The 26,239-nt window shown below is 48.3% G+C and overlaps 1 protein-coding gene across 1 annotated transcript in view; it reads right to left on the reverse strand.

The window, feature by feature from the left end:
* Positions 1-15,139, reverse strand: part of ABCA1 (ATP binding cassette subfamily A member 1) — a 109,121-nt gene extending 93,982 nt beyond the window's left edge. The window contains exons 1-3 of the mRNA XM_065406810.1: positions 14,753-15,139; positions 12,799-12,942; positions 6,615-6,708 (exon numbers count right to left, since the gene is read on the reverse strand). Of these exons, the coding sequence (XP_065262882.1) occupies positions 6,615-6,708; positions 12,799-12,864 (160 nt within the window). The 5' untranslated portion in view covers positions 12,865-12,942; positions 14,753-15,139. The remainder of the gene's footprint in view (positions 1-6,614; positions 6,709-12,798; positions 12,943-14,752) is intronic.
* Positions 15,140-26,239: the final 11,100 nt, after the last annotated feature.

The following is a 26,239-nucleotide window of genomic DNA, read 5'->3' on the forward strand; positions in this document are numbered from 1 at the left end:
GGGGGTAGCCGACCCCGGTCAGGCTGTAGACGCATGTGAGCCGATGTCAGTGTGTTTCGGTCAGGACACCCCACTGACCCGCAGCGGCAGTGGCCGCTGCTAGGGCCCTGGGCTGGGACGCAGTGGAGTGGGTGGGCCTGCGTCCCCCCCCTGCCACCCCGCTCACGGGTGGCAGGCTTCCCCCTCACCCAACGCTCAGGTATAGGGCTCTGGGCTTACCCTGACCCCTATTCTGTTTGCTCAGCCCCTGCCTGAGAGCCTGAGCCTCTGAACTAACTGTTGTACTGTTGCTCAGCCCCTGCACCAAAGGGTCTGAGCTTCCCCAAACTGTTATATTGTGCGCAGCTCCTGTGCCAAAGGACCTGAGCCCGGACCCAGCGAATTGTACCGCTGTCCCACCGGTAGTGAGTCAGTGTGGCTCCCCTCCTGCCCTGGAGGGTTGAGCCCCGGCACGAACCTTCTACACTTGCAAAATTGGAAACGTAGCCAGGAAATGGGAGAGATGTGCGACAGCGTAGGGCCCAATCCGTGCTCATTATGTACGGTAACCTCTTACTGAAGTCAACAATACATCAACCCCAAGCATTGAGAGATCAGGAGTCCAGCCCCCAAAACTTATGAGATTTTAAAAATAATAAATATGGGACTCCTTTTCTTTGCCTTCAGGTTTGAGCCTTTTGAGGGCATTTGGGTTGTTTTCAAGCTTGTCTCCCATAAGGGTTAGAAACTTCTTTTTTTGGATTGAAAGTGGAAATTCTCACTTAATCACAGGATTCCAGGAGCTGGAGCTTCCAGGGGGGGAAAAACACCAAAAATTGTGACACACACTTAAAATAAATAATCAAGACTTGGCAACACTGAATTGACAGGCATTTGGAGTGAACAAGGAATGCAAGACCTGGCCCCGAATTTGGAGCTAAAATGTTCTCCAAATTCCCTCCTCATCAATCCCTGGTTTCTCATGTCCTAGCAGATGCTTTAACACAGAGAGAGCAGTCGGAGAGCAAAGAAAAGCTCACAGGGTAAATTCTCCCTTCAGATGCATGGATGAAGGGAGCAGCTTCCCTTGCAGGCTAGAAAAGAGCAGCCACTGCTGCTGGCAGGCAGCCAGAAGGGGCGAGAAGCAAGGTCTGCACTTTGTGCAGGGGAAGGGAACAAAACTGCTCTCTTCCCCCCCTTTCTGCCCCTTGGCAAAAGTAGGTTGTTGGGCTCTTCCCCACAGTAGGAACTAGAGGCAGACTAACTTCTTCAGGCTCCCCAGTCAGCCCTGGCTCCCTCCACCTTTCAAGTTGCCCCTGGGTCCCTCCTACCCCTTGTTCCTGCCATGTCTGAGGTAAAGGGCTGGTCTACACTGAGGGGGGGGGGGGGAAATCGATCCAAGATACGCAACTTCAGCTATGCGAACAGCGTAGCTGAAGTCGAAGTATCTTGGATCGAATTACCTGGGGTCCAGACGGCGCGGGATTGACGGCTGCAGCTCCCCCGTCGACTGCGCTACCACCGCTCGCTCTGGTGGAGTTCCAGAGTCTACGGTGAGCGCGTTCGGGGATCGATATATCGCATCTTAACAAGACGCGCTATATCGATCCCGGACAAATCAATTGCTACCCGCTGATACGGCGCGTAGTGAAGATGTACCCAAAGACTCCTCCCTGCCCTCATCCGGTCACTCCAGGCATGCCATGCAGGGAAATAAGTGACTCTACACAGAACTTCACAGAGCTTGGCAGCTCTGTGTGCACACACGTCTCTTGAAGCCAATGAAGTCATTCTGGATTTACCCTGCTGTTAATGAGGAGAATTTGGCTCAGGGCTGCATGCAATATTTGAATTTGCGTTTTGGTTTTGAACCCCTATAGCATTCAGGGGTGTTTGGATTCAACATTCGGGCCACTGTCTAAAAAATAAAATGGGAATCTATTAAAGATACTTTCAACTCAGCCCATACCACTGCAATGCCAGGAAAGCAGGAGAGTTTCTGCACTGGTCCACCAGTGAGGTGGGCGTGTCACTACTAACTCACCACGACTTGGCTTCTGGGCAATACCTCTAGGGCAGGGTTTTCAAAGGCACCAAAGGCCTGGTCTACACTAACCCCCCCACTTCGGACTAAGGTACGCAAATTCAGCTACGTTAATAACGTAGCTGAATTCGAAGTACCTTAGTCCGAAGTTACCGCGGTCCAGACGCGGCAGGAAGGCTCCCCCGTCGATGCTGCGTACTCCGCTCGCCGAGCTGGAGTACCAGCGATCGATCCGGGGCACTTCCGGGATCGATCCGGGATCGATTTATCGCGTCTTAACCAGACGCGATAAATCGAACTCAGAAAACCGATTGCTTACATCCGGACCCGGATGTAAGTGAAGACGTACCCTAAGAGTTAGAAACCCAACTCCCATTCGCTTCCAGCTTTTTGGCTCCTTTGCAAACCCCAGCTCTTGTTACTGAGGGTCTTTTTAGACAAAGGGGGGGAAAAAATCACCCCTCAAGTTTTTCATACTGCCTCATATAGAACTATTAAGGCAATGATGTAAATTACTCATGGCTTTGAGCTTTATGACAGTGTTTCACAGGGATATCTTGAGTCTTCTCTCCTACCAATGATGGGACGATAGAGGCTACCTTCTTATGGCCATGTAACTGAAAGGAAATGCTGGGACATTTACAGTACACAGAAGGCAAAATGACTTTTCCCACCAGTGCTAGGAAAAGAGATCATCACCTGCCGTTATCTTTAATAGTATTGGCATAAAATTACTATTGAAGGTTGGGATTCTATTATTCAAGTTCTTACCCCTTTCTAGTAAACTGAAAACCTTCCACAGTCCCATGAGTGGGACTTTCACTTTTTCAGATTTTCTTCTTTATAAACCAGGAAGCTTCTTCACCGTCTCGGAGCTCTTTGGCAACAACGATGGAATTTAAACTAAACCAAACCAGTTTCCTTTTTTAAATTTCCCCAGACACAGAGCAAAACACTTATTTTGCTCTGACTTCCATTTCAGATTAAGAAAATTAGCAAAGAAAGAACAAATGCGAAGTCCACTAGGGCGTGTACATTGTGATTCACTCTGTTGCATTCTGCATGTGAACCAAAACACAAAGCAAGCAGGCATCCTCTACATTTAGAAGTGCAGCACACAGAATGCCAGCATTCCCCTTCAGTGACATAGCTGCAAACACTGCTCTTCTTTTTCAGTAATGTTTAAAGTAATGCAGATTTTTTCTGAGCACAACATGTTTTGAAATCCTCAGGAGGCAGATTTTTTAAAAAGTAAGCTTCCACAAGATAAAGACAGCAATCTCACCACAGAGCTACATTTGCAGTGGTCTGTTTGGCTTGACTATAGTGGAAGTCATAACGATCACTTGACTATGGTGGAAGTCATAACGATCACTTATATAAGGGGGGGGGGGGGAAATCTTGCTGACTAGATCAGATAAGAGTGCTTCAACCAGTCAAGGCTGTTAAAAATTATCAAAATCCTGAATGGCAAAGGCTTAGACTAATACATGACTCAACCCTTGGTTACATTCTTGTCCTTTTCAGATAAGATTAGACGGATGACAATTTTTTGTTTTTAACCATGCTCAGCACAATAAAATATTTAATATCTCTCAGTTTGAAAGTGTTTTCACATTGCCTAGTTACTATTATAATTTGTAATTGTCTGCAAGTCATTTCATACACCGTACAGGATCACCACTGCAGATAACTCGGTTCCTCTAAAGACATATGCAGAGTTGCCACAGAGTTCACTGTGACCTGATTTCAAGGTTTCTCTCTAGCCCAGCTCCCGATTCAACAAGAGAACATTCCACTTTACAAGATTCATCCATGTCTATTTGCAAATGAGTGAACGTTCAATGAAACTGAACTGCACTAGAGAGGCTTAAAAAAAAGAATCCAGTTACTTATTCTCGGAAGCTATTAAATGAAAGGAAAGACGTTAACTCAAAGAGTGAATTAAAAGTTGTCGGATGCCACTCCACACTTCCTGCTAAAAGCCTCAAAAAATAAAACGTTCTTAAATAAAAGGGAAGGATTCCATATCAAACAATGGCTGATTAAAATTCAGCTCCTGCCAGCGGTGTTAAAGGAAAGGATTTAGGGCAGTATATGCAAATTTGAGTGCAAGTCTGAACAGGGAAAATACCTCTGGCTTTCAGGCTACACACAGGACCAGATCTTCAGCTGGTGTAAATGGGCATCAGTTGAGCTACATCGATTTACACCAACTGAGGCTCTGGCTGACCGAGCCCATCTGCTTTCCCTGAGTTTCAGATGCCCTAATGCCATTGTCTCCACTAACACCATCCTAAGGCTCTGTAAGGAAAGACAGTAGGAATGTCTCAAGGAGTGCAAAAGCATGAAATTTCACCCAGGGAAACTGCCGGTGCCTGCCAAGCATTAAAGACAGCAATAGGCTAGTTAGGCCAAAAAAGAAAACCCACAAGGCTGACTATGTCCAGAGTTTGCTGGATAATGGAAAACTGCAAACATCAGCACTTCAGCTTTGCTGGAAGCCAGATCATGAATAAAGTATTTCTCTGTGAAGGGATTCCCAGCTGGCTTGAAGCTCTACCAGGCAGTGTGCATTCTGTACAGCAGGCACACGTGTGGGAATATTGTGTTAATGCAGCAAAGCTTCTTTCATAATAATCCATTGTTATATTGCATTTTAGAAACCGAGCACTTGGGACTCCCCTGTGCATTCTGTGGAGAGCAAAATTCTCTTAACTTGGACACTAGGCCTAACCTAGGAGTAATCCGGTAAAGGAAAGATAAACAAGGAGCCCTTCCCCAGACAGCTGACTAGCGGAGGTTATCATGAGAAGACTGGGCACAGTGCTGACCAGCAAATCAGGCTCACTAAACAGGGAGCATCCCAGAGGACTGAAGAAGAGGTCACTGGAACTAAAGGGAGGATAGCAAGTCTTTTAAAGAGGCAAGAGGAAGCTAAAGAGGACTACTCTATGTCCACAGATGATCTAAAAAGACAACGCAAACCGGTTTTCCCCAGACAAAAAGCTGCGCGTGATTCAAGATGGGAAGCAATGCCCCTAAGATAAGCTGACTATCATAGTCCCTGGTGTTTTTATATTCTTTAATATGTATATTGCAGTAGCCCTAGCCCCGGCTGAGATCAGGGCCCACTGTTCTGGTCGCTGTACAGTCACATATAAAACTGCCCCCCCTGCCCTAGAGATCTTATCTAACTAGACAAGACAGCCAGCTGGTGGGAGGGCAAACGGAGGCACAGAGAGGGGAAGTGACTTGCCCAGGATCACACTGCAGGACAGCAGCAGAGCTAGAAACAGAACCCAGGTTTCCAGATTCCATGTCCTGTGCCCTATCCACTGGACCACACGGTCTTATCTTTCCCATACCCTCGCTGGAAGTTGCACTGTCCCCTTTCCCAACAGGCTGACACAGTCAGCATTCTGAACGCTTCATGGGGAAGATGGTTCTGCTTGTGTCAGCAAGCTTGCAAGGAAGTGCTCAGCCCTGCAAGCTCCTCCATATGAACTGCCTGCAGACAGCCTTGTGGGGCAGCAGAGTCCAACTGCTGACGTCTGCCATTTGGGAGAGGGGCAGGTGAAAGTCCCATCTGGGGGGGGGAGGGCTCGGCTCAGTTACAGCACAGCAGTGCCCTTGCACAATTTGGGTCAGTCTGTGGCCTGAGGAGACTGAGCCATGTTTTCAGCACGCCCCTGAACGTCTGTGCTACAGCATACTGCAGGCCTTTATACTGCTTAGGAACATGGTTAACACCTGGGCTATACCAACTGGTCCCAAAACGTACATCAGTCATGCTAGGGCACTACCATATTACAACTGGAACCCAGGTTACTATTTTCTGTCACGTAGCAGGAGCCAGACTGCTTAAAGCCACTCCAGTCACATGCTGCTCTGAATGTGTCTATTTTTGTTGAAGGGAGACTCACCAACCAAGGATGGAGAATAAGGCTGAGGGGCTTTCCAGAGGATTCCCACAAGCTAGATCAGGGATCGGCAACCTTTGGCACACGGCCCGCCAGGGTAAGCCCCCTGGCGGGCCGGACCGGTTTGTTTACCTGCCACGTCCACAGGTTCAGCCGATCGCGGCTCCCACTGGCCGCAGTTCACTGCTCCAGGCCAATGGGGGGCTGTGGGAAGCGGCGCGGGCTGAGGGATGTGCTGGCTGCTGCTTCCCGCAGCCCCCATTGGCCTGGAGCGGCGAACTGCAGCCACTGGGAGCTGCGATCGGCTGAACCTGCAGACGCGGCAGGTAAACAAACCGGCCCGGCCCGCCAGGAGGCTTACCCTGGCGAGCCACATGCCAAAGGTTGCCGATCCCTGAGCTAGATGTTTTCATACAGCACCTGCTTAGGCCAACATAATATAAATGGCAAATGCTCCCAAGAGAAGCAGCAGCTAGGTACAATGCTGGAGCAACAGGCCCCAAGTGGCATGACCCCCCAAGATTCCCTATGGTGGCAGTTGGAGGGGGAAGGAAAGGTGTTGGTAAACAGCCCTGATTAAGCTTTGATCACAGTGTGTCAAACTGCATTCCCTCCAAGCCATGAAACAATCGACCGCCCTTGGTACAGAAGCCTCATTTGTTACTTACATTCATGTTGTTCGTAGGGCGGATATGAAAGGCGTACGGAGATCAGTATAAAAAAGATAAAGAGAGGCCAAGCAACTTCAATCAGCAGCTGAAACTGGAAAGAAAAGAGACAAAGTATTAGGATTTCATATTGAAAATACCGAGGGAGCTGAGATCACCATACAATCCATGTATAAGTCAGTAGAAATATTGTAAGCTTCACACCGGCTCTCGCTGCCTAGGTGCTCTCAGAGAGTCAGTGACTACTCTGTTTGCTATGTATTCCAAGAGTCTTTTGGGGTTAAGTGCCACTTACACTGACTATGCAAAACATACCGTAGAGGGCTTACTTCTGGTTGGTTTTCATTCTTGTTAACTTCAGTCTGTTGGGCGAAGAAATGATGCTTACCCCCAATGCATCTCACAGCCAACTAGCTGAAAGTTTGGCCTCCTATGTTAGGGTTAGCTGAGAAGTGGAGTTCCCCCCCCAAGCCCTAAACCTTTACCCAAGAACTAGGGACTCAGTTCCAGCTGTTAGTTACAGTGGGGTGTATCGAATAACACCACTGATGGCACACATTAGGGCACAATTGATCCCATACTGTCGTTTTCAGTCTACAAATTATTATTTATACCTTGTTCGTCCCTACAGGCCCCCAGCAGACTGGGGGCCCATTGTGCTAGACACTGTACATATGTAACCCACACACCTCCTGGGTGTGGTGTTCTGTCCCATCTAGTGCCACTGAGACCACTTAGAGACAGAGAGAAAATGAGTCTGCTCTACAGCCTTAGCTAACAGGCAGTTGGCTTTTAGCTCATGCGGTAGAGCAGGGGTCAGCAACCTTTCAGAAGTGGTGTGCCGAGTCTTCATTTATTCACTCTAATTTAAGGTTTTGCGTGCCATTAATACATTTTAACGTTTTTAGAAGGTCTTTCTATAAGTCTATAATATAGAACTAAACTATTGTTGTATGTAAAGTAAATAAGGTTTTTAAAATGTTTAAGACGCTTCATTTACAATTAAATTAAAATGCAGAGGCTCCTGGACCGGTGGCCAGGACCTGGGCAGTGTGAGTGCCACTGAAAATCAGCTCGCGTGCTGCCTTTGGCACACGTGCCATAGGTTGCCTACCCCTGCGGTAGAGGCTCATGCACTAGGCTTCAGAGGTCCCAGGTTTGATCCCACCTGATGACGACCTGGGTCTGTCAGCGTTACACATACACATAGTGAGAGAGAGTTCTTGATGCAAAGAGCTTGCAACAATCTACATGGACCAGACAAAGGGTGGGAGAAGAGAGTATTATCCCTATAGTGTTATCTGGATGGGGGACTGAAGCACAGAATTACCCAAGGTCATGCAGAATGTCTGTGCTGGAGCCAGAAATTGAACCTAGAGTGTCAGTGTCCCTGTCTAGTTCCTTCCTCCCCTAAGTTTTGCTGCCCAGAAAGCTTGTCTACACACGCTAGCCCTAAGGCAAGATCAAAACGAAGAATTTAAAGTTGTTCTCCTTTTGCATTTTTCAAACGTCTCCCACTTTTACAGCAAACATGGAGATCATTTGTTGGCTCAGGCCTTACCCCTCACTTAAACCCCTCAAGCAAGATTTCAGTTCTGTCCTTACACATGTGCACAAGTCAGTGGGACAAGGTCAGGATCACACTGCAAGGTAGAACCCCACATACTGCTCAGTGTCCACATACTAGATCATGAACCACCAAAATTAGTCCCCTGCCATTCAATACAGGACACTCCAGGCAGAGTCAGGGTATTTACCATCACTCAAGCTAAACCCACCCTGTGCATTAAGGCAATGGTGCATTAACCCAAATGCTATCTGCACCTGCCAGGGAAGCCATTCCGGCCGAGATTCCCACAGCTGGCCCTGGAGGCCCAGTTCCCATTACAATTAATGGAAGTTGGGAATCTACGTCTCTTAGGAGGCTTTGCCTCAGGCTAACAGCACTGTTTCCTAACCACTACTTGCCACAAGCACACTGTGCCTATTTACTGCTGAAGTGACGTTCACAGGGCGTGGCAGTAACCCTGGAGCTCCACCTTTACAAAGCAAAGGGAGGAGAAGCTCACCAGCCCCTATAAATATGGCAGAGCCTCCTTTCGGGCTACTTGGGTTTACAAGTCAGCGAGTGCCAGGGGGACAGAGGCGCTAATGGGAACATGCTTCCTGCAGCACAACGCCGCACCATGGTCCCACTCAGGCATCCCCGGAAACAGAGCTAGGAAGTTCATAGTTGCCTCTCGCTTCCTTTCCTTGGGTCCTGCTGCTGCTGGGCAGGTCGGACTTTCCATTGCAAGAAGGAACAGGAGGGGTAGCACTAGGTTATCCTCTCCTCCCTACTATCGTCTGCGGCTGGGCTCCCCGCTGCTGAAGACGACTGGGGCACAGTGGTGGGGGTGGCTATTCCTGAAGCTCCTCGCTGAGGATGAAGGCTACCAACCAGCTTCCCTTCACTCCTGCAGCAACGGGACTTGCATGAGCAGAAGCCAGGGGGAGGAAGCAGGAGTCACTCAGCATCCCCACTACCGAGAGACCTGAGCCAGACCAGGGGTCAAACAGAGCTCCCCCAGCTGGCACAAGATGTCTGTTTCTTAGCCCTGTCCCCATGGCATCAAGCTGCCATTGTCACTCACAGACCCTCCGTTTGCACAAGCAATTGTGGTAATGACAGAATTAGACAGGTAATGGTGCACATCATGGTGGGCAATGTGCCAGGCTTTTAACGGTCTGAAAATGGGGCGATCGATGCTGATGGGCCAACTTGCAGTTCACTGAAGCACGTTATAACGAAGTCCTGCTCTATCACAGCAGCCATGGAGCTTGGCTGGAGCCGAGGGTCTGCACCCAAGTTCCCTCTAAGCTGCACGGCTGCACAGCCGCCTACCAAGGGCTGCACAGGCGCGGAGGGCTGCGGCCAGGGAGAGGTGCCTCTCCCCCCACCCCCCCGCCCCAGAGCTGCTGTGGGGAGAGGGCTGGGGAGAGTCCTCTCCCCCCGCCACGGCCCTGGGGCAGCCTGCATCCCAACCCCCTCATCCCTGGCCCCACCAGAGCCCACACCCCCAGCCAGAGCCCTCACCCCCCTACACCCCAACCCTCTGCCCCAGCCCTGAGCCCCCTCCCCACCCTGAACCTCTCATCCCCAGTCCCACCACACATCACCTCCATATTGTGCACTTAACAAAATTCATTCTGCACATGCATGGGAAAAAGAAGAGGGAACATTGGTCTGCCAAGCCTAGCACAGACTGGATGGATAACGTCCACTTCGTTGAAATACTTGTTTAATAAAGGCATACACAGAAGATAAACGTATGCCTAGGATGGCGTTTTAGAAGATGGTTTTGGTTGCTGGCTTCATTCCATTCCCCGTCAATCAACTAAAAAAAACTAAACATCCTCCTTTGGCTTCTAAAGCTCAGTGGGTCTCCCTGCTGCTAATTACATGCATCACTTTTCATCAATAGTTCCCTTTACGAAGGTGGGTAAATAACCCCATCTTTACACATGAAGACAGAGGCACAAGGTCACACAGGAAGTCTAGACTGGAAGCCAGGACTCCGCGATAACTACTAGATGATGTTGCCTCCCGTGGCATGCAGATAGCAATGAAAAGCTTCTAAACACACGTCCTCAGCTCCAGTCCAGACTCCATCAGGGACAGAATTGCCATGCACACTCCCAGCATGGGTCTAACTCTGCTCCCACTGAAATCAGTGGGCGTTTTCGCATTGCTGGACACCAGCCGAGGATCTAACTCAATATGAGGGGCCAGTTAGATAGTGAGATCTAGCAGGGTGTATAGGCCTGCATACATCGGTCTGATCTTTAGCTAGCTATTTGCAAAGGAATAGAGGAGCAGGAGGAGGTGCTGAATAAGGGGAATTGAATCAGAACAGTGCGTTTTTGCACAACTGTGACCCCTGCCCCTGGTTTTCCTTTCCTTCCCCCTGCCCTGGGAGCAGTCAGGATACTTTGTACTGGACAACTTCCAACAGCACAAACGTAACACTTGAGTTGCACACGTCAGGCTGAGCTTTGAACCCAGCCTTTGCAATGCAGCTCAAACTCACTCCAACTTGGACGTTGTGATAGGAGAGTTGTGATAGGAAACGTAGGCGGTGCTGGCTCATTACAGGAGTTCTTGCGGGATGTAAAAAGGATATTTAATCTGTGTCCCCACAAACTCTTTTCTGGGTCAGATCTTTGGCTGGTGTAAATCAGAAATGACTTCAATGTGCCTATGTTCATTTACGTTAGCCTCCAACACCAATACAGACAGAGAATTCTCAAGCTAGCCATGAAAGTGGTGCAATGGGGAGCCCTTTCCTCTCATTTTTGTTTCTATCATGTAACATTTTTCCCCTCTTGGTATTGCCAGTCAGATCCCACAGCTGGATCATTAGCAAGATAAAAGCCTTGGGGACAGGCACCAGAGACGGCACTAAAATTACTCTGCTTGAGGCCTTCATTATAAGCTAACTCTTCATTAAACAAATTAGCACTCTCTCATCCAATGGGCTACTAACCAGGAAAACTACAGCACAAAAGCTATCCAGACGGTACCAAAAAACGTGGATTAAGACAACCAAGAACACAGCCCAAGAGAAGAGCCAGAAGGCCTTTTTCATTGGCAGTCACACGGTTCACTAATTTTCTATATAGGTCACTAAGTTTTTGTGGTATCCCCAGATGTCTAATTATATCCATGTTGCCCAGTAAACTGGTCTATTCTGCATGGTCAATACAGATTAAAGCAAACTAAATTCCTTTACCCACCTTCTATTTTGTTCAGAATGCATGACTCTCGGAAGGCCTGGGTATAAGAAATTCTTGAGATACAGGGGTCAATTCCTCAGCTAGTGCAAACCAGCATAGCTCCACTGACATCAATGAAGCTCCGTCAATTTACACCAAGGGAGGATCTGGACCTGTACATGTTTTGCATAAGAAGGAGAAATAGGGCTATAGAGATGAATGGACAGAATAGCACTATTGGCCACGCTGCAGCCCTCTACTTATATGAGCAGTTCTGCTGAAATCACATAAGGCAGGGGTGGGAAAACTTTTTGGCCCAAGGGCCACATCTGGGTATAGAAATCATATGGTGGGCCATGAATGCTCAAGAAATTGAGGGCTAGGGTGCGGGAGGGAGAGAGGGCTCCAGCTGCAGGTGCAAGCTCTGGGGTGGGGCCAGAAATGAGGAGTTCAGGGTGCAGGAGGGGGCTCCGGGCTGGGGTGTGTGTGTGGGGGGGGGCTCCAGCTGGGAGTGTGGACTCTGAGGTGGGGCTGGGGATGAGGGGTTCAGAGGGTGGGAGGGGGATCAGGGCTGGGGGTTGGGGGTGTAGGAGGGGGTCGGGGTGCAGGCTCCAGGTGGCACTTACCTCAAGCAGCTCCTGGAAGCAGCGGCATGTCCCCCATCCAGCTCCAACGCAGAGGCGCAGCCAGGTGGCTCTGCATGCTGCCCCGTCCATAGGCGCTGCCCCTGCAGCTCCCATTGGCCACAGTTCCTGGCCAATGGGAGCTGCGGGGGTGGCACCTGGGGCGAGGGCAACGTGCGGAGCTCCCTGGCTGCCCCTACGTGTAGGAGTCTGAGCGGGGACATGCTGCTGCTTCCGGGAGCCGTGTATGGCCACGGCACATGTGGAATGGGGCAAGCCCCAGACCTCACTCCCCAGAGGGAGCTCGAGGGCCGGATGAAAACGTCTGAAGGGCCGGATGCGGCCCCCGGGCCATAGTTTTCCCACCCCTGACAAAGTCTAGGGCAGGTGTTCTCAGCCTTTTCCATGGAAGGATCCCCCTCAATCTATCAATACATGACGGGCACCGGTTTTAAACTGCAGGTTGAGAACCTATGGGCTAGAAGAGCAGGCTCCGTATGATTGGACCTGATGCAGAATGCATAAAGTGGGAGAATCTCAACTACACAGAACTTCCTGTCTTCATCAGCATGCTTGGCATCACTGAGACAGACAGAAAAAGCTAAGGTTAGCTTAGCCTCACTAAGGTCACTTCAACACCTTGCAGGATTGGGGCCTTTCAGAGGCCTCAAATCTGACCATTATATGAATATGGACATTTTTACATGATACATCCTGAACCAGTGTGTCTTGCTCTTTCTTCTATGTCTGGTGGGTTATGAGGCTACAACTTAGGCAGGCAAACAAAAAGAATGGCTTGAACTTACTGTCTGCCTTCTCCTGTACGTGAAGTTCTTCCATAGCAGCAATCCCAACTGTGTCCAGAAAGCCATCTTCCTTCAGCAAGCCCCGGAAGCTCCCCCTGTGCAGCAGCGGCAGGACACGGCAGGGACACTGTGGCTGGGCATTCACTGGAGAGCAAAAATTAGGAGAGGAAAAACTAAGTTGTAAACAAAAAGCAAATGAACAAGTACCACATTCTAATCTCACTTGCACCCACGCACCCCTGCTGAATCCAGGGCTGCTGCCAAATTGTTCCATCCTACCCCCGTCCAACCCTGCAGACAGTGATAGGTGCAAATGAGTGCGGCCTTTGACCCATGGTGTTCCTAGACTAAAATAAATAACTAAAACCCCACCATCCCCAGGAGGGCAATTCCCCTGCTTCCTGCCCATCACATCTGAAAGAAAACCAAAACAAAACTAGGAGACAAAGCTCTAGTTACTTACAGCTGCTTTGGAGAATCTCTCGTTTCAGGTTAAACCCTATAGTGATCTCATAAAATGGCTTTGTGTGTTCCCCTCCACATTTCTTTATAATGGTGAAAACCTGGCCATTTGGATGGGAGTTCTGCTATTTTAAAAGCTCCAGACTCTGGCAGCTGCATCACTCGCAAAAGGCAGCGCTACGCACTGATCAGTGGCCGAAGTGCCCATAGTGGGGGAAAACATTGGGTCAGTCGAGCACTTCTCCGTATGGCACACAATAGGCATGTCAGGGCCAGGGCCAGCTCCAGGCACCAGGGCCAGCAGGTGCTTGAGGCGGCCAACGGAGAGGGGCGGCACTCCGGCCGCTATTGGGGCGGCACGTCCGGGTCTTCGGCGGCGGGTCCCTCACTTCCTCTCGGAGCGAAGGACCAGTCGCCGAATTGCCGCCGAAGACTGAAGCGGCAGCAGAGCTGATCGCGACCGTGGCTTTTCTTTTTTGGCACGCACTGCTTGGGGCGGCAAAAACCCTGGAGCCGGCCAGGGCGTAGGCAATAGCAAATGCATCTACGCTTGATGGGTGAAGGCAGTAGAAAAGCATCTCTTCCCAACCTTGCTAGGGAGGTGTAGTGCTATGCCTGCTAAGATGCCACTGATGCACCTTCCTCAACACAGAGGTCTGATCAACCCATGTTCTGCACTTTGCATAGTCATTCACAGCGGTGCTGAATGTAAAATGCTCCCAAATCAACATAGCAATTGTGAGCATGGTGCATTCTGACCTTGTAGCATTTCACACTCACTTTGCACTGGTGTAAGTGACTACACAAGGTGCAGGATAATACAGAATCAAAGCCCTAGTATTTATTTTGCTGTCAATTTATTAATAGTACAATAAGTTAATAGGGTGGATTTTCTAGGTTATCAAAGCTTTAGCTGGTTATATAAACACACTGAGCTATAGCTACCGCTCCTTGATATTAGTTACATGGAGAACACACACATATGCTTTTGATAATCTTCAGACATACCAGTGCCTCAGCAGAGTGATTCTAAATTGCATTCCTGCTTGCAAAGTGCAGTGAAAGCATTCCCAAAATTCATAAACAAGATAGGAACATAAAACTTGGGTGAAATTCTCTGGCCTGTGTTATGCAGGAGGTCAGACTAAATCATCATAATCTGGCCTTTAAAAATCTGAATCTACAAACATCCAGACCAATCAGTTCTTTTTAATCTCGGCAAAGACTAAACATCATTATCAAAAAGCTACACATCACAGTGACCTTCAGATTAAAACCTGGATGAGAAAAGTGACATTTTCATAATGTAACTACCAAAACGAATTAAACCAAACTGCTATTATATTAAATTCCTGGGATGATCACGCTGTTGTAGGACAACAGTGCTGCTTAACACTAGCAAATGAGCAGGAGAACAAGAGAAGAGGCTCCCTACAAGAACCAACAAACAACATGGATCTAAGAGAAGTGATCAATGTCAGCACATAATCACCTCAAGTATATAGTCAGTATAGGTCCATTTAAGTCATTGGATTCCGCGGGACCTAGAAATATTCTTCATCCACAGCTGCCCCTCTCCATAATCAGAAAATGCCTCAGTGCTCTCTGCAAAGGGAATGCCTCACTCTAGATTCCCTCTGGTTGGACAACGCTGCCTCTGACGTTCCAGCTGCACATACATCTGGTTCGTAGCACTCACCAGAGACATCCTAAAAGCGAGGTGCTGACAGGCTCCGCAGAACATCCAAAGGAAATATCTGGCCTCTGACAACGAGGTCAAAGGACAAGCTTTGGCCTCCAAGGACTCCCCTCAAACACCTCCCACCAACAGCATGCTTACTTTCCTGCTGGATCACAGAGAGATTGCAGCGTGGCTCTGTTAAGTATCAATGTTAAATATTTCAAGCTGTAACAAAACAATCCAGAAAAGAAAGGAATTAAGTAGGAACATTACCACCCCCTCGACCCACTCATCGCTGCTCCTGCTGCAGGGCAGCTGAAAGCATTCTTTCCAAGCCTCAGTGAGCAATCGGAACATGACTGGTATCTTAATGCAACAGACACCGACTCTGTGATCAGTAACAGTACAAAGTAGACTCAAGTGAAATGTCCTAGCAACTAGATGGAACACTCGTTTTTCCAAGCATTTGCCACACAGTCACTGGGCCAGGAATCCATGATTCCCTCTTTCCTAATGACCATAGAAGCACAGCAAAAAGGATTCATCCCTTTCTTGCATAGGGCCCGATCTTGCACCCATTAAGTAAACAAGAGTTTACAACTGAGCTTAGCCCAGATTCGTTGGCTCCAATACTCACAGGTCCCACAACAGAGGCAGTATGGAAATTCAAGCAGTAATTTATGGGATGCTTCTGCTGAGAACTAATCACTAGGTAGTTGGGATAATCCACTTCAGTGGAAAACCAGAGGCCTGGAATGGGAGCAGGGCAACAGGCAGGGCCCATGCTCCACTGTCCAGAACCCTGCGCTTGGAATCTGGAGGCAAAACAGCAAGAACTGACGTTATTAGGCGCGAGAGATTCACTCAGCGGAGTGAAACTGAACAGGGGGAAGTTTGGGCCAAAAATCTATAGGATGGACAAAGCCAGGACTTGCCAGATAAACTGGGTGCTGCATGTGTTATTCCAAACTGTACAAACCTGTTCACGTCCACCTCTCAGCCATCTACAACTACTAATCTGATGACTACATACAGGGAGACATCCTGAGTATCTGTCAGACATCAGAGATTGGGCAAAACACTTCTGTGCATGCTTAAAGCTGGCTCGGATTTTAACGGACTTGAGAGGCTGACAGATCTGGTTCATTTGTGACATAAAACTTAGGTAGCTCCCCAAATTCACTACTAATGCATCAGAAAATTCCTAGTGGGTAAGAATCTCTGTGCAAAATGACCCCCCTTAGCCTCCTTCAGATATTTCAGACACTTGTTTTTCCAACTGTCAAAGGATGAGAATTAAAACACAACCTGCGGGAAGACCCTTGCTATAGCAGACACCACTAGGTCAGCTAGAGTTTGAAGTCCATCAGCATTTCCACCCTCACCTATTTTGATGGGCTTTCAGCACAGCTGTAAAAATCCAGTCCGACTTGCAATAGAGAAGTGCAATCAGGGCCGGTGCAACCATTTAGGCGACCTAGGCGGTCACCTAGGGCACTAGGATTTGGGGGGCGCCATTTTCTTTGGCAGCGACCGCGGCGGCCAGATCTTCGGCCGCCCCGGTCCCCGCCGGCATTTAGGCAGAGGGAGCTGGGGCAGTGGAGCGTGGGGAGGGCCGCCTGCAGCAAGGGTGGGGGGGGCGGCACACAGGGGAACTCCCCGCCCCAGCTCAGCCCTGCCCCGCCTCCTCCCCGAGCACGCCGTGGCTGCTTCACTTCTCCCACCTCCCAGGTTTGCAGCGCCTAAACTGATCTCCCGCCTCCCAGGCTTGTGGCGCCAAAGTGAAGCAGCCATGGCGTGCTCGGGGAGGAGGCGGGGCAGGGGTGAGCTAGGGCAGGGGGGGGTGCCTCAGGGTAGGGGGTGGGTGAGCTGGCGCAGGGGGGGTGCCTCAGGGCAGAGGGGGGGAGCTGCCGCGGGGGGGGGGGGCGCAAGGTGGAAGTTTCGCCTAGGGCGCGAAACATCCTTCCACCGGCCCTGAGTGCAATGCTACAACAACAGAGTTCAGCCAGTTTCAACCCTCTGCCTCCCCACTTCAAGTAACATTTCATGAGCCATTAGTACATACCATGAACCCTAAAAGTACTAAATGCAGGATTGGAGGCATGTGAGTAAACTTTTGTTCTATGCATTCACTACTACAGGTTAAATTCTCTCGGTGTAAATTGAGGCCACTCTATTGAAGTCAATGGATAGCCACCCATTTACACCAACAGAGAATTTGGTCCTTTCAATCTATGGCATAATTCGTTTTTCTATATCCCATATTCTCCAACAAGACAGCAAGAAGTCCCTTAACTCTGGCAGATGGTGAGGTCTGGAGTGAGCTTTATTGTCTACAACTGTCCTGCATACACTCATCACAATGCACAGGGCTTACTACTGCAAGTAATCCAGCTATTCCCAGGTGCAAGAATGAACAGGAACAGGCCGGTAGAAAAGATTCTGTGATGTATCTGCATAACCTTCATTTTCATACCCACTCAAGAGAGACAAGCTCAATTGCCAGCTCTGTCACAAGCTCCCTGTATGTCCTTGGGCAAGTCACTTCTCTTTCAGTTCCCTCAATGAGACATTGGGATAATCATTCTTCTTTTGGCGGTCTTGCCTATTTAGGATTGTAAGACCTTCAGGACAAACACCGTGTCTCTTACTAAAGTGGCTGTACAGCACCTTGCATAACAGAGTTCTGATTGCAGTTAGAGCCTTTAGGTGCTACCAGAATTCAAATAATAAAAAGAACTGATTGCTACTTGGAGCATGGAATTGGGCTGTGATTGCACATCTGGAGCAGCGTTATTTCTGCACAGAGCATTCTCTGCACAGAGCCCAGTCATCTTAGTAGATGCAAGGGAGGGTTGAGTACAATCTAAGGTCTCTGCTAAAGAACAAGCAAGAGCAAATCAATGGTCAGGAGGCCCCTTTGCATTTGATCACTGGAAAACACGACAAGACTCAATCCAGAACTCTGGTGGGGGAGGCTATTCTCTGTCCTCACAGAGAAACAAGTGTTTATCGGATTTTATGCAAAAAATTTGGCGGAGAATACTCTGCCTAAGCTCATGCACAGCTCCATGGGTTCGGCTGTGCACATCACTGTTCTGATACTAGCCGAGGTGAGGATGAGAAGACAGATCTCTGGCCACTTGTCTGTACAGGGTGCAGTCTGCCCTATCAGCAATTGGCTGAATATCATCCACACCCACCAAAAAAATCCACAGGAGAGAGAAATTTGTAAGTTTCCCACTCTCACAGCATCCCCCAGATCATTCCATTGGGTGTTAACCCCCCCCCCCCCATCACCAAATGAGTGAGTGGTTCATGTCACAGCTCCAGGCAACTGTACTTGTATTCTCCCTCTGTGGCTTGCCCAGGACACTGCAGGCTCCCAGCTCCTCATTCATCACTACTCTTGGGTAAAAGTAACAGGAGTACTTGTGGCACCTTAGAGACTAAAATTTATTAGAGCATAAGCTTTCGTGGGCTACAACCCACTTCTTCGGATGCAGAAGTGGGTTGTAGCCCACGAAAGCTTATGCTCTAATAAATTTGTTAGTCTCTAAGGTGCCACAAGTACTCCTGTTATTTTTGCGGATACAGACGAACACGGCTGCTACTCTGAAACCTACTCTTGGGTAGAGACCCCAGTTTCCAGGCTGCCCAGCTCCCTGCCTACACTGATATTTGGAGCAAGCTATCCTGCCTAAACCAGTGTCTGCACTTCACTTTCCCTCCAGACTCTATAATGGCCCACAGTTATAAGTTACTACACAGCCCTTTCTAACAAGCAAGCCCACATTCTTAAGATGAAAGCATTAGAGAGAAAAATCTATTAAAAACTATAAAAAAAATCCTACATGCATGCTAAAAAGCTTATCAGAGATCACCCTAACTTCAACCTTGGTCTCTGGTAGGTGTGAGATCTTCCAAACTCACAACAGGGTTCTCTCTGTGGTTACAAGTTCATAACTGTTTCAGATTAAGAAACAGAACCCTGGCTGGGCAGATCAGCCTATTTCTTTATACAGAAATCACCCTTAAAGTGCCAGATAAGAATGGACTTTTGGAACAAAAAAAAGAGTGGGTTGCCTGGGGAATGGCTAAGGGACGGTGAATGCAAATACCCCTCCTGCAGTTATGAAAACCCCATCTTTTTGTAGCTTAATAATAGGTCTCCAAAGGATATTGCAGGAAATTGCCATATCTGTCACAGTGCAGCCCACAGAACTGTCCATGCCCTTTCCCCAGTTTCAGGGGGTAGCCGTGTTAGTCTGTATCCACAAAAACAAGGAGTCCGGTGACACCTTAAAGGCTAATAGATTTATTTGGGCATAAGCTTTCATGGGTAAAAAAACCACTTCCTGCACCTGAAGAAGTGGGTTTTTTACCCACGAAAGCTTATGCCCAAATAAATCGGTTAGTCTTTAAGGTGTCACCGGACTCCTTGTTGTTTTTCCCCAGTTTGTCGCCTATACCTCTTTCTTCTGAGTGGCTCTCCAACCCTACAGATGGCAGGAGAGATTTCAGAGCAGAGGCCCCCCCCCGTCTGCACATGCCATCTGAGGGACGATCCTGCAGTGCAGCAGAAATCGTTAATTTTAGCAATAAACTATCACAGTGGACCACCTTTGCCGTAAGTGCTGCAGGCGCATTGACAGCAAAATGTGTGCTTCGAGTCCCCATTTGTTATTGGCACAACACTTCTCCACTGCTCAGAATCAGAGTATTCCTAAGTGCCTGTAACCCTGTCAGCCAGGAGTCCCCAAAGACAGACCCAGTCCGAACAGAAAGCTGGATTTTACAGATTTAGAATTTAAACAGCGAAAAAAGCTGCTGTGGCAGAGAATCCATCCCTGCCTCTCTTCCCTCCCCCCTTCCATTCCTGGGGTCTGTACTCAGCAAACATACAACAGCCTTCAAAAGAATCGGTCTGCAAACAATGCAGCTGTTTGCTCTAGGACAGGGAAAGACCTTTCCTCTAGAAAATAAATCACTATTTAGACAGGGAACATAGCAAACTAATCAAATCCCAGGGGATCCGGATGTTTCAGAATATTGATAATGGGCTACAGAGCCTTTAGCCTATAGATCACCAGCCCTGGTCAGCAGTGACTGACAGCTGTTACCAGCTGATGAGAGTTCAGTGGCCCATGTTAAATAACTTCAGTGGCCTCAGACCAGTTGTTAGTGGGCAAGAATCCACACCATAAAAGCAACTACTACAGCTGGCAGTTCTGCAGAGACCAAGGACTGAGGGGCCATGGAGACTGATATGGACCCACCAGGGCAAGTTTGAAGCATGCTCAGGGCCGGTGCAAGGAAGTTTGGCGCCCTAGGCGAAACTGCCACCTTGCGCCCCCTCCCCCCAGTCCTGCAGCAGGTCCCTGGCCCCCCTCCGCCCTGAGGCGACCCCCCCGTGGCAGCTCCCCTCCTACCCCCCCCGGCCCAGGGAGCCGTGCGGCAGCTCCCCACCCCAGCTCACCTCTGCTCCGCCTCCTCCCCGAGCACACCGCCCCCGCTCTAATTCTCCTCCCCTCCCAGGCTTGCGGCGCCAAACAGCTGATTGGCGCTGCAAGCCTGGGAGGCGGGAGAAGTGGAACAGCGATTGCACGCTCGGGGAGGGGGTGTAGGAACGCTGTAAAAAAAAAAAAAATTGGGGGCACCGCTTTTTGGCACCCCCAAATCTTGGCGCCCTCGGCAACCGCCTAGTTTGCCTAAATGGTAGCACCGGCCCTGAGCATGCTGGCCAGACAGCATGGGTTTGCACTGTCACTGCTTGTGCTGTCCCTGAGGAGACTGAGCCGCCTGAGTTATCTATTCAGCCTCTTGCATGAGGCAGTGAGGATCAAATGCAGAGCCTATTGAAATCAATGGTTGACTTCGTGGACTTTGGATCCGGTTCTAAAATGAATCTTATCAAATCAAACCAGAGTAGCCATAAAAACAATTCAAGAGCTGGAGAAAACGCCTTGCAGCAAGACACTTAGAGAGCTCAGCCGGTTTAACTTATTAAGAAGAAGATTGAGAAGTGACTTGACTACAGTGTACAAGTCCCTTCTCCTGGGGAGAAGATACTGAGGGCTAAGGGAACAGGAGGACTTGTGGCACCTTAGAGACTAACGAATTTATTTGAGCATAAGCTTTCGTGGGCTACAGCCCACTTCATCGGATGCGTAGAATGGAACACACAGAAAGAAAATATTTATACATACAGAGAACATGAAAAGGTGGGAGTAGCCATACCAACTGTAAGAGGCCAATCAATTGAGATGAGCTATCATCAGCAGGAGAGAGAAAGGCTAAGGGGCTCTTTAATCTAGCAGGCAAAGGCACAAGAATCAATGGCTGAAAGCTGAAGCCAGATAAAAATGTGTGCCTTATTTCCAATTTGAGTTTAACCGTGATAGTGATTAACCACTAGAACAAGCTACTAAGGGAAACAGTCGAGTCTCCATCTCTGATGCCTTTCTGGAAGTTATGCTTTAGCCAAAGACAAGTTACTGGGTTCAACATAAGGTAATTGGGTGAAATTTAATGGCCTGTCAGATACCGACTAACTGAACTAAAGGTCCCTTTTGGCCTTAAACTCTGACTCAATGCATGAAATGTCTTTTATTTACTTTCCTTTAAGGAATTCCAGGCTGCATTTGATAAATTATCACAACAAATCCTGCATCTTGGCAGGGGGTTAGACTAGGTGACCCTTGTGGTCCCTTCTATCCCTATGGTTCTAGGATTAGCATTGCAAAGCCCTTACTTGTAGTATTGTGGTAATGCTAGAGCTCCCCGCTGAGATCGGTGCCCCACTGTGCCAGGTGCTGTACACACAAATAAGAGACCATCCCTGCCATGAAGAGTTACCATTCCGAATAAACAAGTCAAAGGAAGTGCTCTTATCCCTATTTTGCAGATGGAGAACTGAGGCACAGAGAGATTAAGGCCTTAAACCTCAAAAGTGTTTAGGTGTCTAACTCCCATTGGAGTCCATAGGAGTTAAGTGCCTAAATACCTCTGGGGATCTGGGCCTAAGTGACTTTCCCAAGGTCACATAAGGCGCCTGCCACAGACCTGGGAATTATATGCAGCTCTCCTAAATCACTGTCTTCAACCTTTACCATCTGCCTGAAAGCTCTTCAAATCCGATGTCAAATTCCAGCTTCTCCCAGCACAATGGGATCCAGCAGCTACAACGAAGAACTTTTTCTACATAGGTTTCAGAGTAGCAGCCGTGTTAGTCTGTATCCTCAAAAATAACAGGAGTACTTGTGGCACCTTAGTTAGTCTCTAAGGTGCCACAAGTACTCCTGTTATTTTTCTACATAGTTACACATGCGATCACTGCCTTTAACAGGACATGACTGAGGGTAGCTTCCAAGAAGTTACCATATCAAGGTGCAGAAATCTGGAGAAAAGCTTATTAAAACTCTAATAGTTACAGTAAACTCCTCAACTTTAATTGGACCAATGGACTTAAGGCAGACAGCTTTAGACTTAGTTCTGTTCAAGTCAAGAGAGAAAGGACCGCTAACAGCATGTGTACACAAGGTAAGCTTTCATTTGTACTGGTGCTAAAACAGTAATGGATTCCATAGCAAAGGTGTTTGTGAAATTCTTTGGGACAACAAATAGAGAGCTCTGAGTGGCAGTATCTATTATGTGCTCAACACCACAAAGACTTGGAAACTCTTGAACAACTTTCCGAAGTGTGCAGCTTTCAATTGGACTGAGCACTGGGTTTCTCCAAAACCCTTCTCTAGAAGTGCCACAGAATTGTCAATTTCCACGTGGAGGGCCAGTGGAGATAGGGAGTCAGGACCCCGGTTTGACAAGTCAGTCAAACAATGGTACTTTGATGGCAATAAAAAAAATACTTTGTGCTTTTAGAACCTCTTTCCTCTAATGAAGCAGAGTCAAGTTACAGAGAGTTGTTAAAGCATCACTAGCCTTATTTTACAAACTGGGAAACTGAGACACAGAAGTTAAGTGACTTACCCAGGATCACCCAGTAAACCAGAGGCAGAGCTGGGAATACAATCAACGGATCCCAATTCTCAGTCTCCTGGCCTAAGTGCTAGAAAGCACTGTAGCAGCATAACAGTATCAGCTGTAGATAAGAGCTTCGAACCTACAACCCTCTAGCTGCAGCACAGGACTGCTATCCACTGAACAGACAGTCACTGGAAACAGCTCTTTCAGAATTCCCAAACACTAGCTTCTATATCACTTAGGTTTTCCAAATAGGCAACCCCCCCCCCCCAATTTCCTATACAGCCTTAAAACTTCATTCTGCAAGAGCTCCCGTCCAGCTTAAATCACTGGTTTGTATTTGCAACTCTCCTTTTTGCAGCACAACCAGGGAACTGCTGACTCAGCAGGCAATAGGGAAGAGATTAATCACACAATAATTACTCTTGGTTGATAGTTATGGGCAAGATCCTCAGCTAGTTTACATCATTTCATGCCAGCTAACAATCTGGGCCAATGTGTGTTAATAAACAGATCCAAGTCTTGTTCTCTAATGCCTAAAAATAAAAACAAATTCACATTTTAACCAAGACTAAAGTGATTTGCCTGCTGTCTTAATAGTATGCATTTTTATTGCTGTGAAAGTCAAACAATGAAAGCAGCTTGAAATTGGCTGTAGGCTACTAAAAAAGGAAAGAAAGCTTTGCACTAACCTGCAGTGTGTATGGTAACTTTCTTGTATCCCTACCTCTCACCAGACTGGAAGTTTACAACGTGAAGCACAATGACAAAATTACAGGAAGTTGCTTAAATAATCTCAGTTCACATAGTGATTCAGTCTCTCTGATCTAAACAAAACTCCTTGGCTTGATGCCCAAATCACTTTAAATAGGACCCCTTGGGATACATATGCCCAATGAAAGTGAGGTGGGGGAGGGGGAATGTAGAGGGGGGGCAGGGCCTCAGGGAAGGGGCAGGGCTAGGGTGTTCAGTTTTGTGCAATTAGAAAGTTGGCAGCCCTAACCACTGGGTTACTAGTACCTCCAGGTCTTCTTTTGAGGATGCCCTTATTGCTATATAGCAGTTTCTCACCTTTTCCTCAGCTCTCCTCTGATTACCAGCCAGATTCCGTTATCACACCTTTTGTCGTTTACATAGACAAAGTTATAATCGAAGCCCAACACTTTCACTGTGTCCCCCATCCATCACATTTCCTGTAGGCACAGAACATCAATCTCTCTCTACCATCATATCAGCTACTTCCACGCCTTTTACCAAACTGGATACATTCAGCCTTGCTGCTTTTATGATGTGGGATTTCTTTGGCTGCACAGGTCACTGCTTTTCATCAGACTCTTCTCTCGGACCACTGGTCTCGCCAACTCTGACAGCTCAGACACTGGCCGCTAGAAATCCTATTGGCCTGGGGCTGCCAGGTGATCTTCTGGCACAGGGCTGAGATGCCCTCTCGCCATTAGCAGTAGTCCCTGGTGGAGAAGCATACAGGCCAGTCTCACCCCTCCTCATTAACAATATCTACCACTGCCCTGGGTAACTCACCAAAAAGATGAGACTGCTTGCACTGACTTAGTCACCTCACCCCACAAAGAACTATCGAGTTTTGGTTGATGTCCCTGACATACACCGCAGTGAGAGGGCCTTTCCCCCCGCTGAGTTAGGTACATGCCCATTCTTCCTACTTTGTTGCCACAGACCCGGTGGATCGCCTACAGGAGGCACCAGTGTCGCTGCTGCCCAGCACCGAGCATCATTTACTCCACAGGGGGGTTGAGATCAGAGTTTTCCTTCCAGTAAGTAGGCTGCCCTCCTGGGCAGAAGATCCCCACCTGCCCTGAGCGGTCTGGTTATTTTGGGGGTTGGATGGCCAGGTTGCCTAGTGACTGGAGCACTTCATTTCCGGCCCTCTGTTTGGTAAATGTGCCCCAGCCTTTAAGGTGGGGGGGGGGGATTGTAGGGGGACCCAGACCCTCCCTCTCCACTAGGTCCCAGCCTGTGGACATCAACTCCTGAGTAAGGATGCTCCCAGCATTGAGTCTACCTTCACTGCCCTGGGCTACTTCCTACCGCCATCCTTTAAGTTTGCGGCATGGCCCCTATAGTCCAAGTTCCTGTGGTGATTTGTCGCTAGTAATGCCCCCTTGTGGACCTTGGGTGGCATCCTGTTGTGGTCCCAGGTTCCTCCCGGTGGGGCAGATGTAAGTTTGGTGAGGTTGGAACCCCACAAGCTCTCTGGTTTTCTGTCACCAGGTTTCTCTTAAGCAGGGAGCTCCCAGGCCTTTTCCTCTGTCTCCTTTGGCCAGAGGATGGTGCTTGGTTCCTGGTGGCTGCCTTGACTGGTAGGCTAGTGATCCTTCCCCACCTACCTCTCCCAGCCCACAAAACATAAATTGATTAAATAAAATACATATATAAACAAACAAAAAGCCATTGTCCTGAAGAGTTTACAATGTAGAATTCAGACAAGACATAGTCGAGTGAAGGAGAGAACAAAGATAATGTGGAGAAGGAGGACGGAGTTACATAAATAAGATCATATGGTTCCACAGTTGGTTGATTAACAATTCTTGATGATTAATCTTTTAAATTTAATCAAATTGTTTCTTGTAAACATAATCTGTGCTAACACAGGGAACTCTGACTCCCTCTAGTGGCTGGACTGTTCAGAGGTTTTAGCTCAGTAGTAGAGCCTTATGGCTTTAGAGCCACAAGATTGGTGTTCAAGTCCCACTGATGACAAAACCAGGGGCACTGTTGTATTGGCTTGTGGCAGAAATGAACAGGATTTGAATGCAGCAAGGATGGTAGTTGGTGCATAGGTCTTTGGACAAGATCTTGCACATGTAAGGGATTAGTGCTGACCAAGACACAAATGTTCATGGGAGAAGGAGATAGAAAGAGAAAGGAGAGTGTTAGTGGCATGGGGAAAGCATGAGGAGATGAGGTCAGAGATAGAGGCGTGCTAGAGTTATATGGGGAATGTACAAGGAGACTAGGTCAGACTTGTAGATAGGAACTGCAAGACACACTGTTGCCCATCTAGCTCTGAGAAGCAGAGCTAGGTTCTGTTTTGCCTCATGCATCAAGAAAATGGTCAGGCAAATTCTCCTACTAGAGTCTTCATTAGAGACAGGAAGGAAGCAGCTTGACATTTCAGATCCCAGATTAAACTTGCAGTGGTGGCAGTTAGGGAAAAAAAAATCCATCTTTTGATTTACAAATTGAGCAAATGTGAGCTGGAAATCACTGAGGCAGAATCAATAGGGGACCCCAGAATATCATTTTTATAGTTATTGTTTATAGCTGCACTTTAATGGC

The sequence above is a fragment of the Emys orbicularis genome, chromosome 6 (assembly GCF_028017835.1).
Source record: "Emys orbicularis isolate rEmyOrb1 chromosome 6, rEmyOrb1.hap1, whole genome shotgun sequence".
NCBI lineage: Eukaryota > Metazoa > Chordata > Testudines > Emydidae > Emys > Emys orbicularis.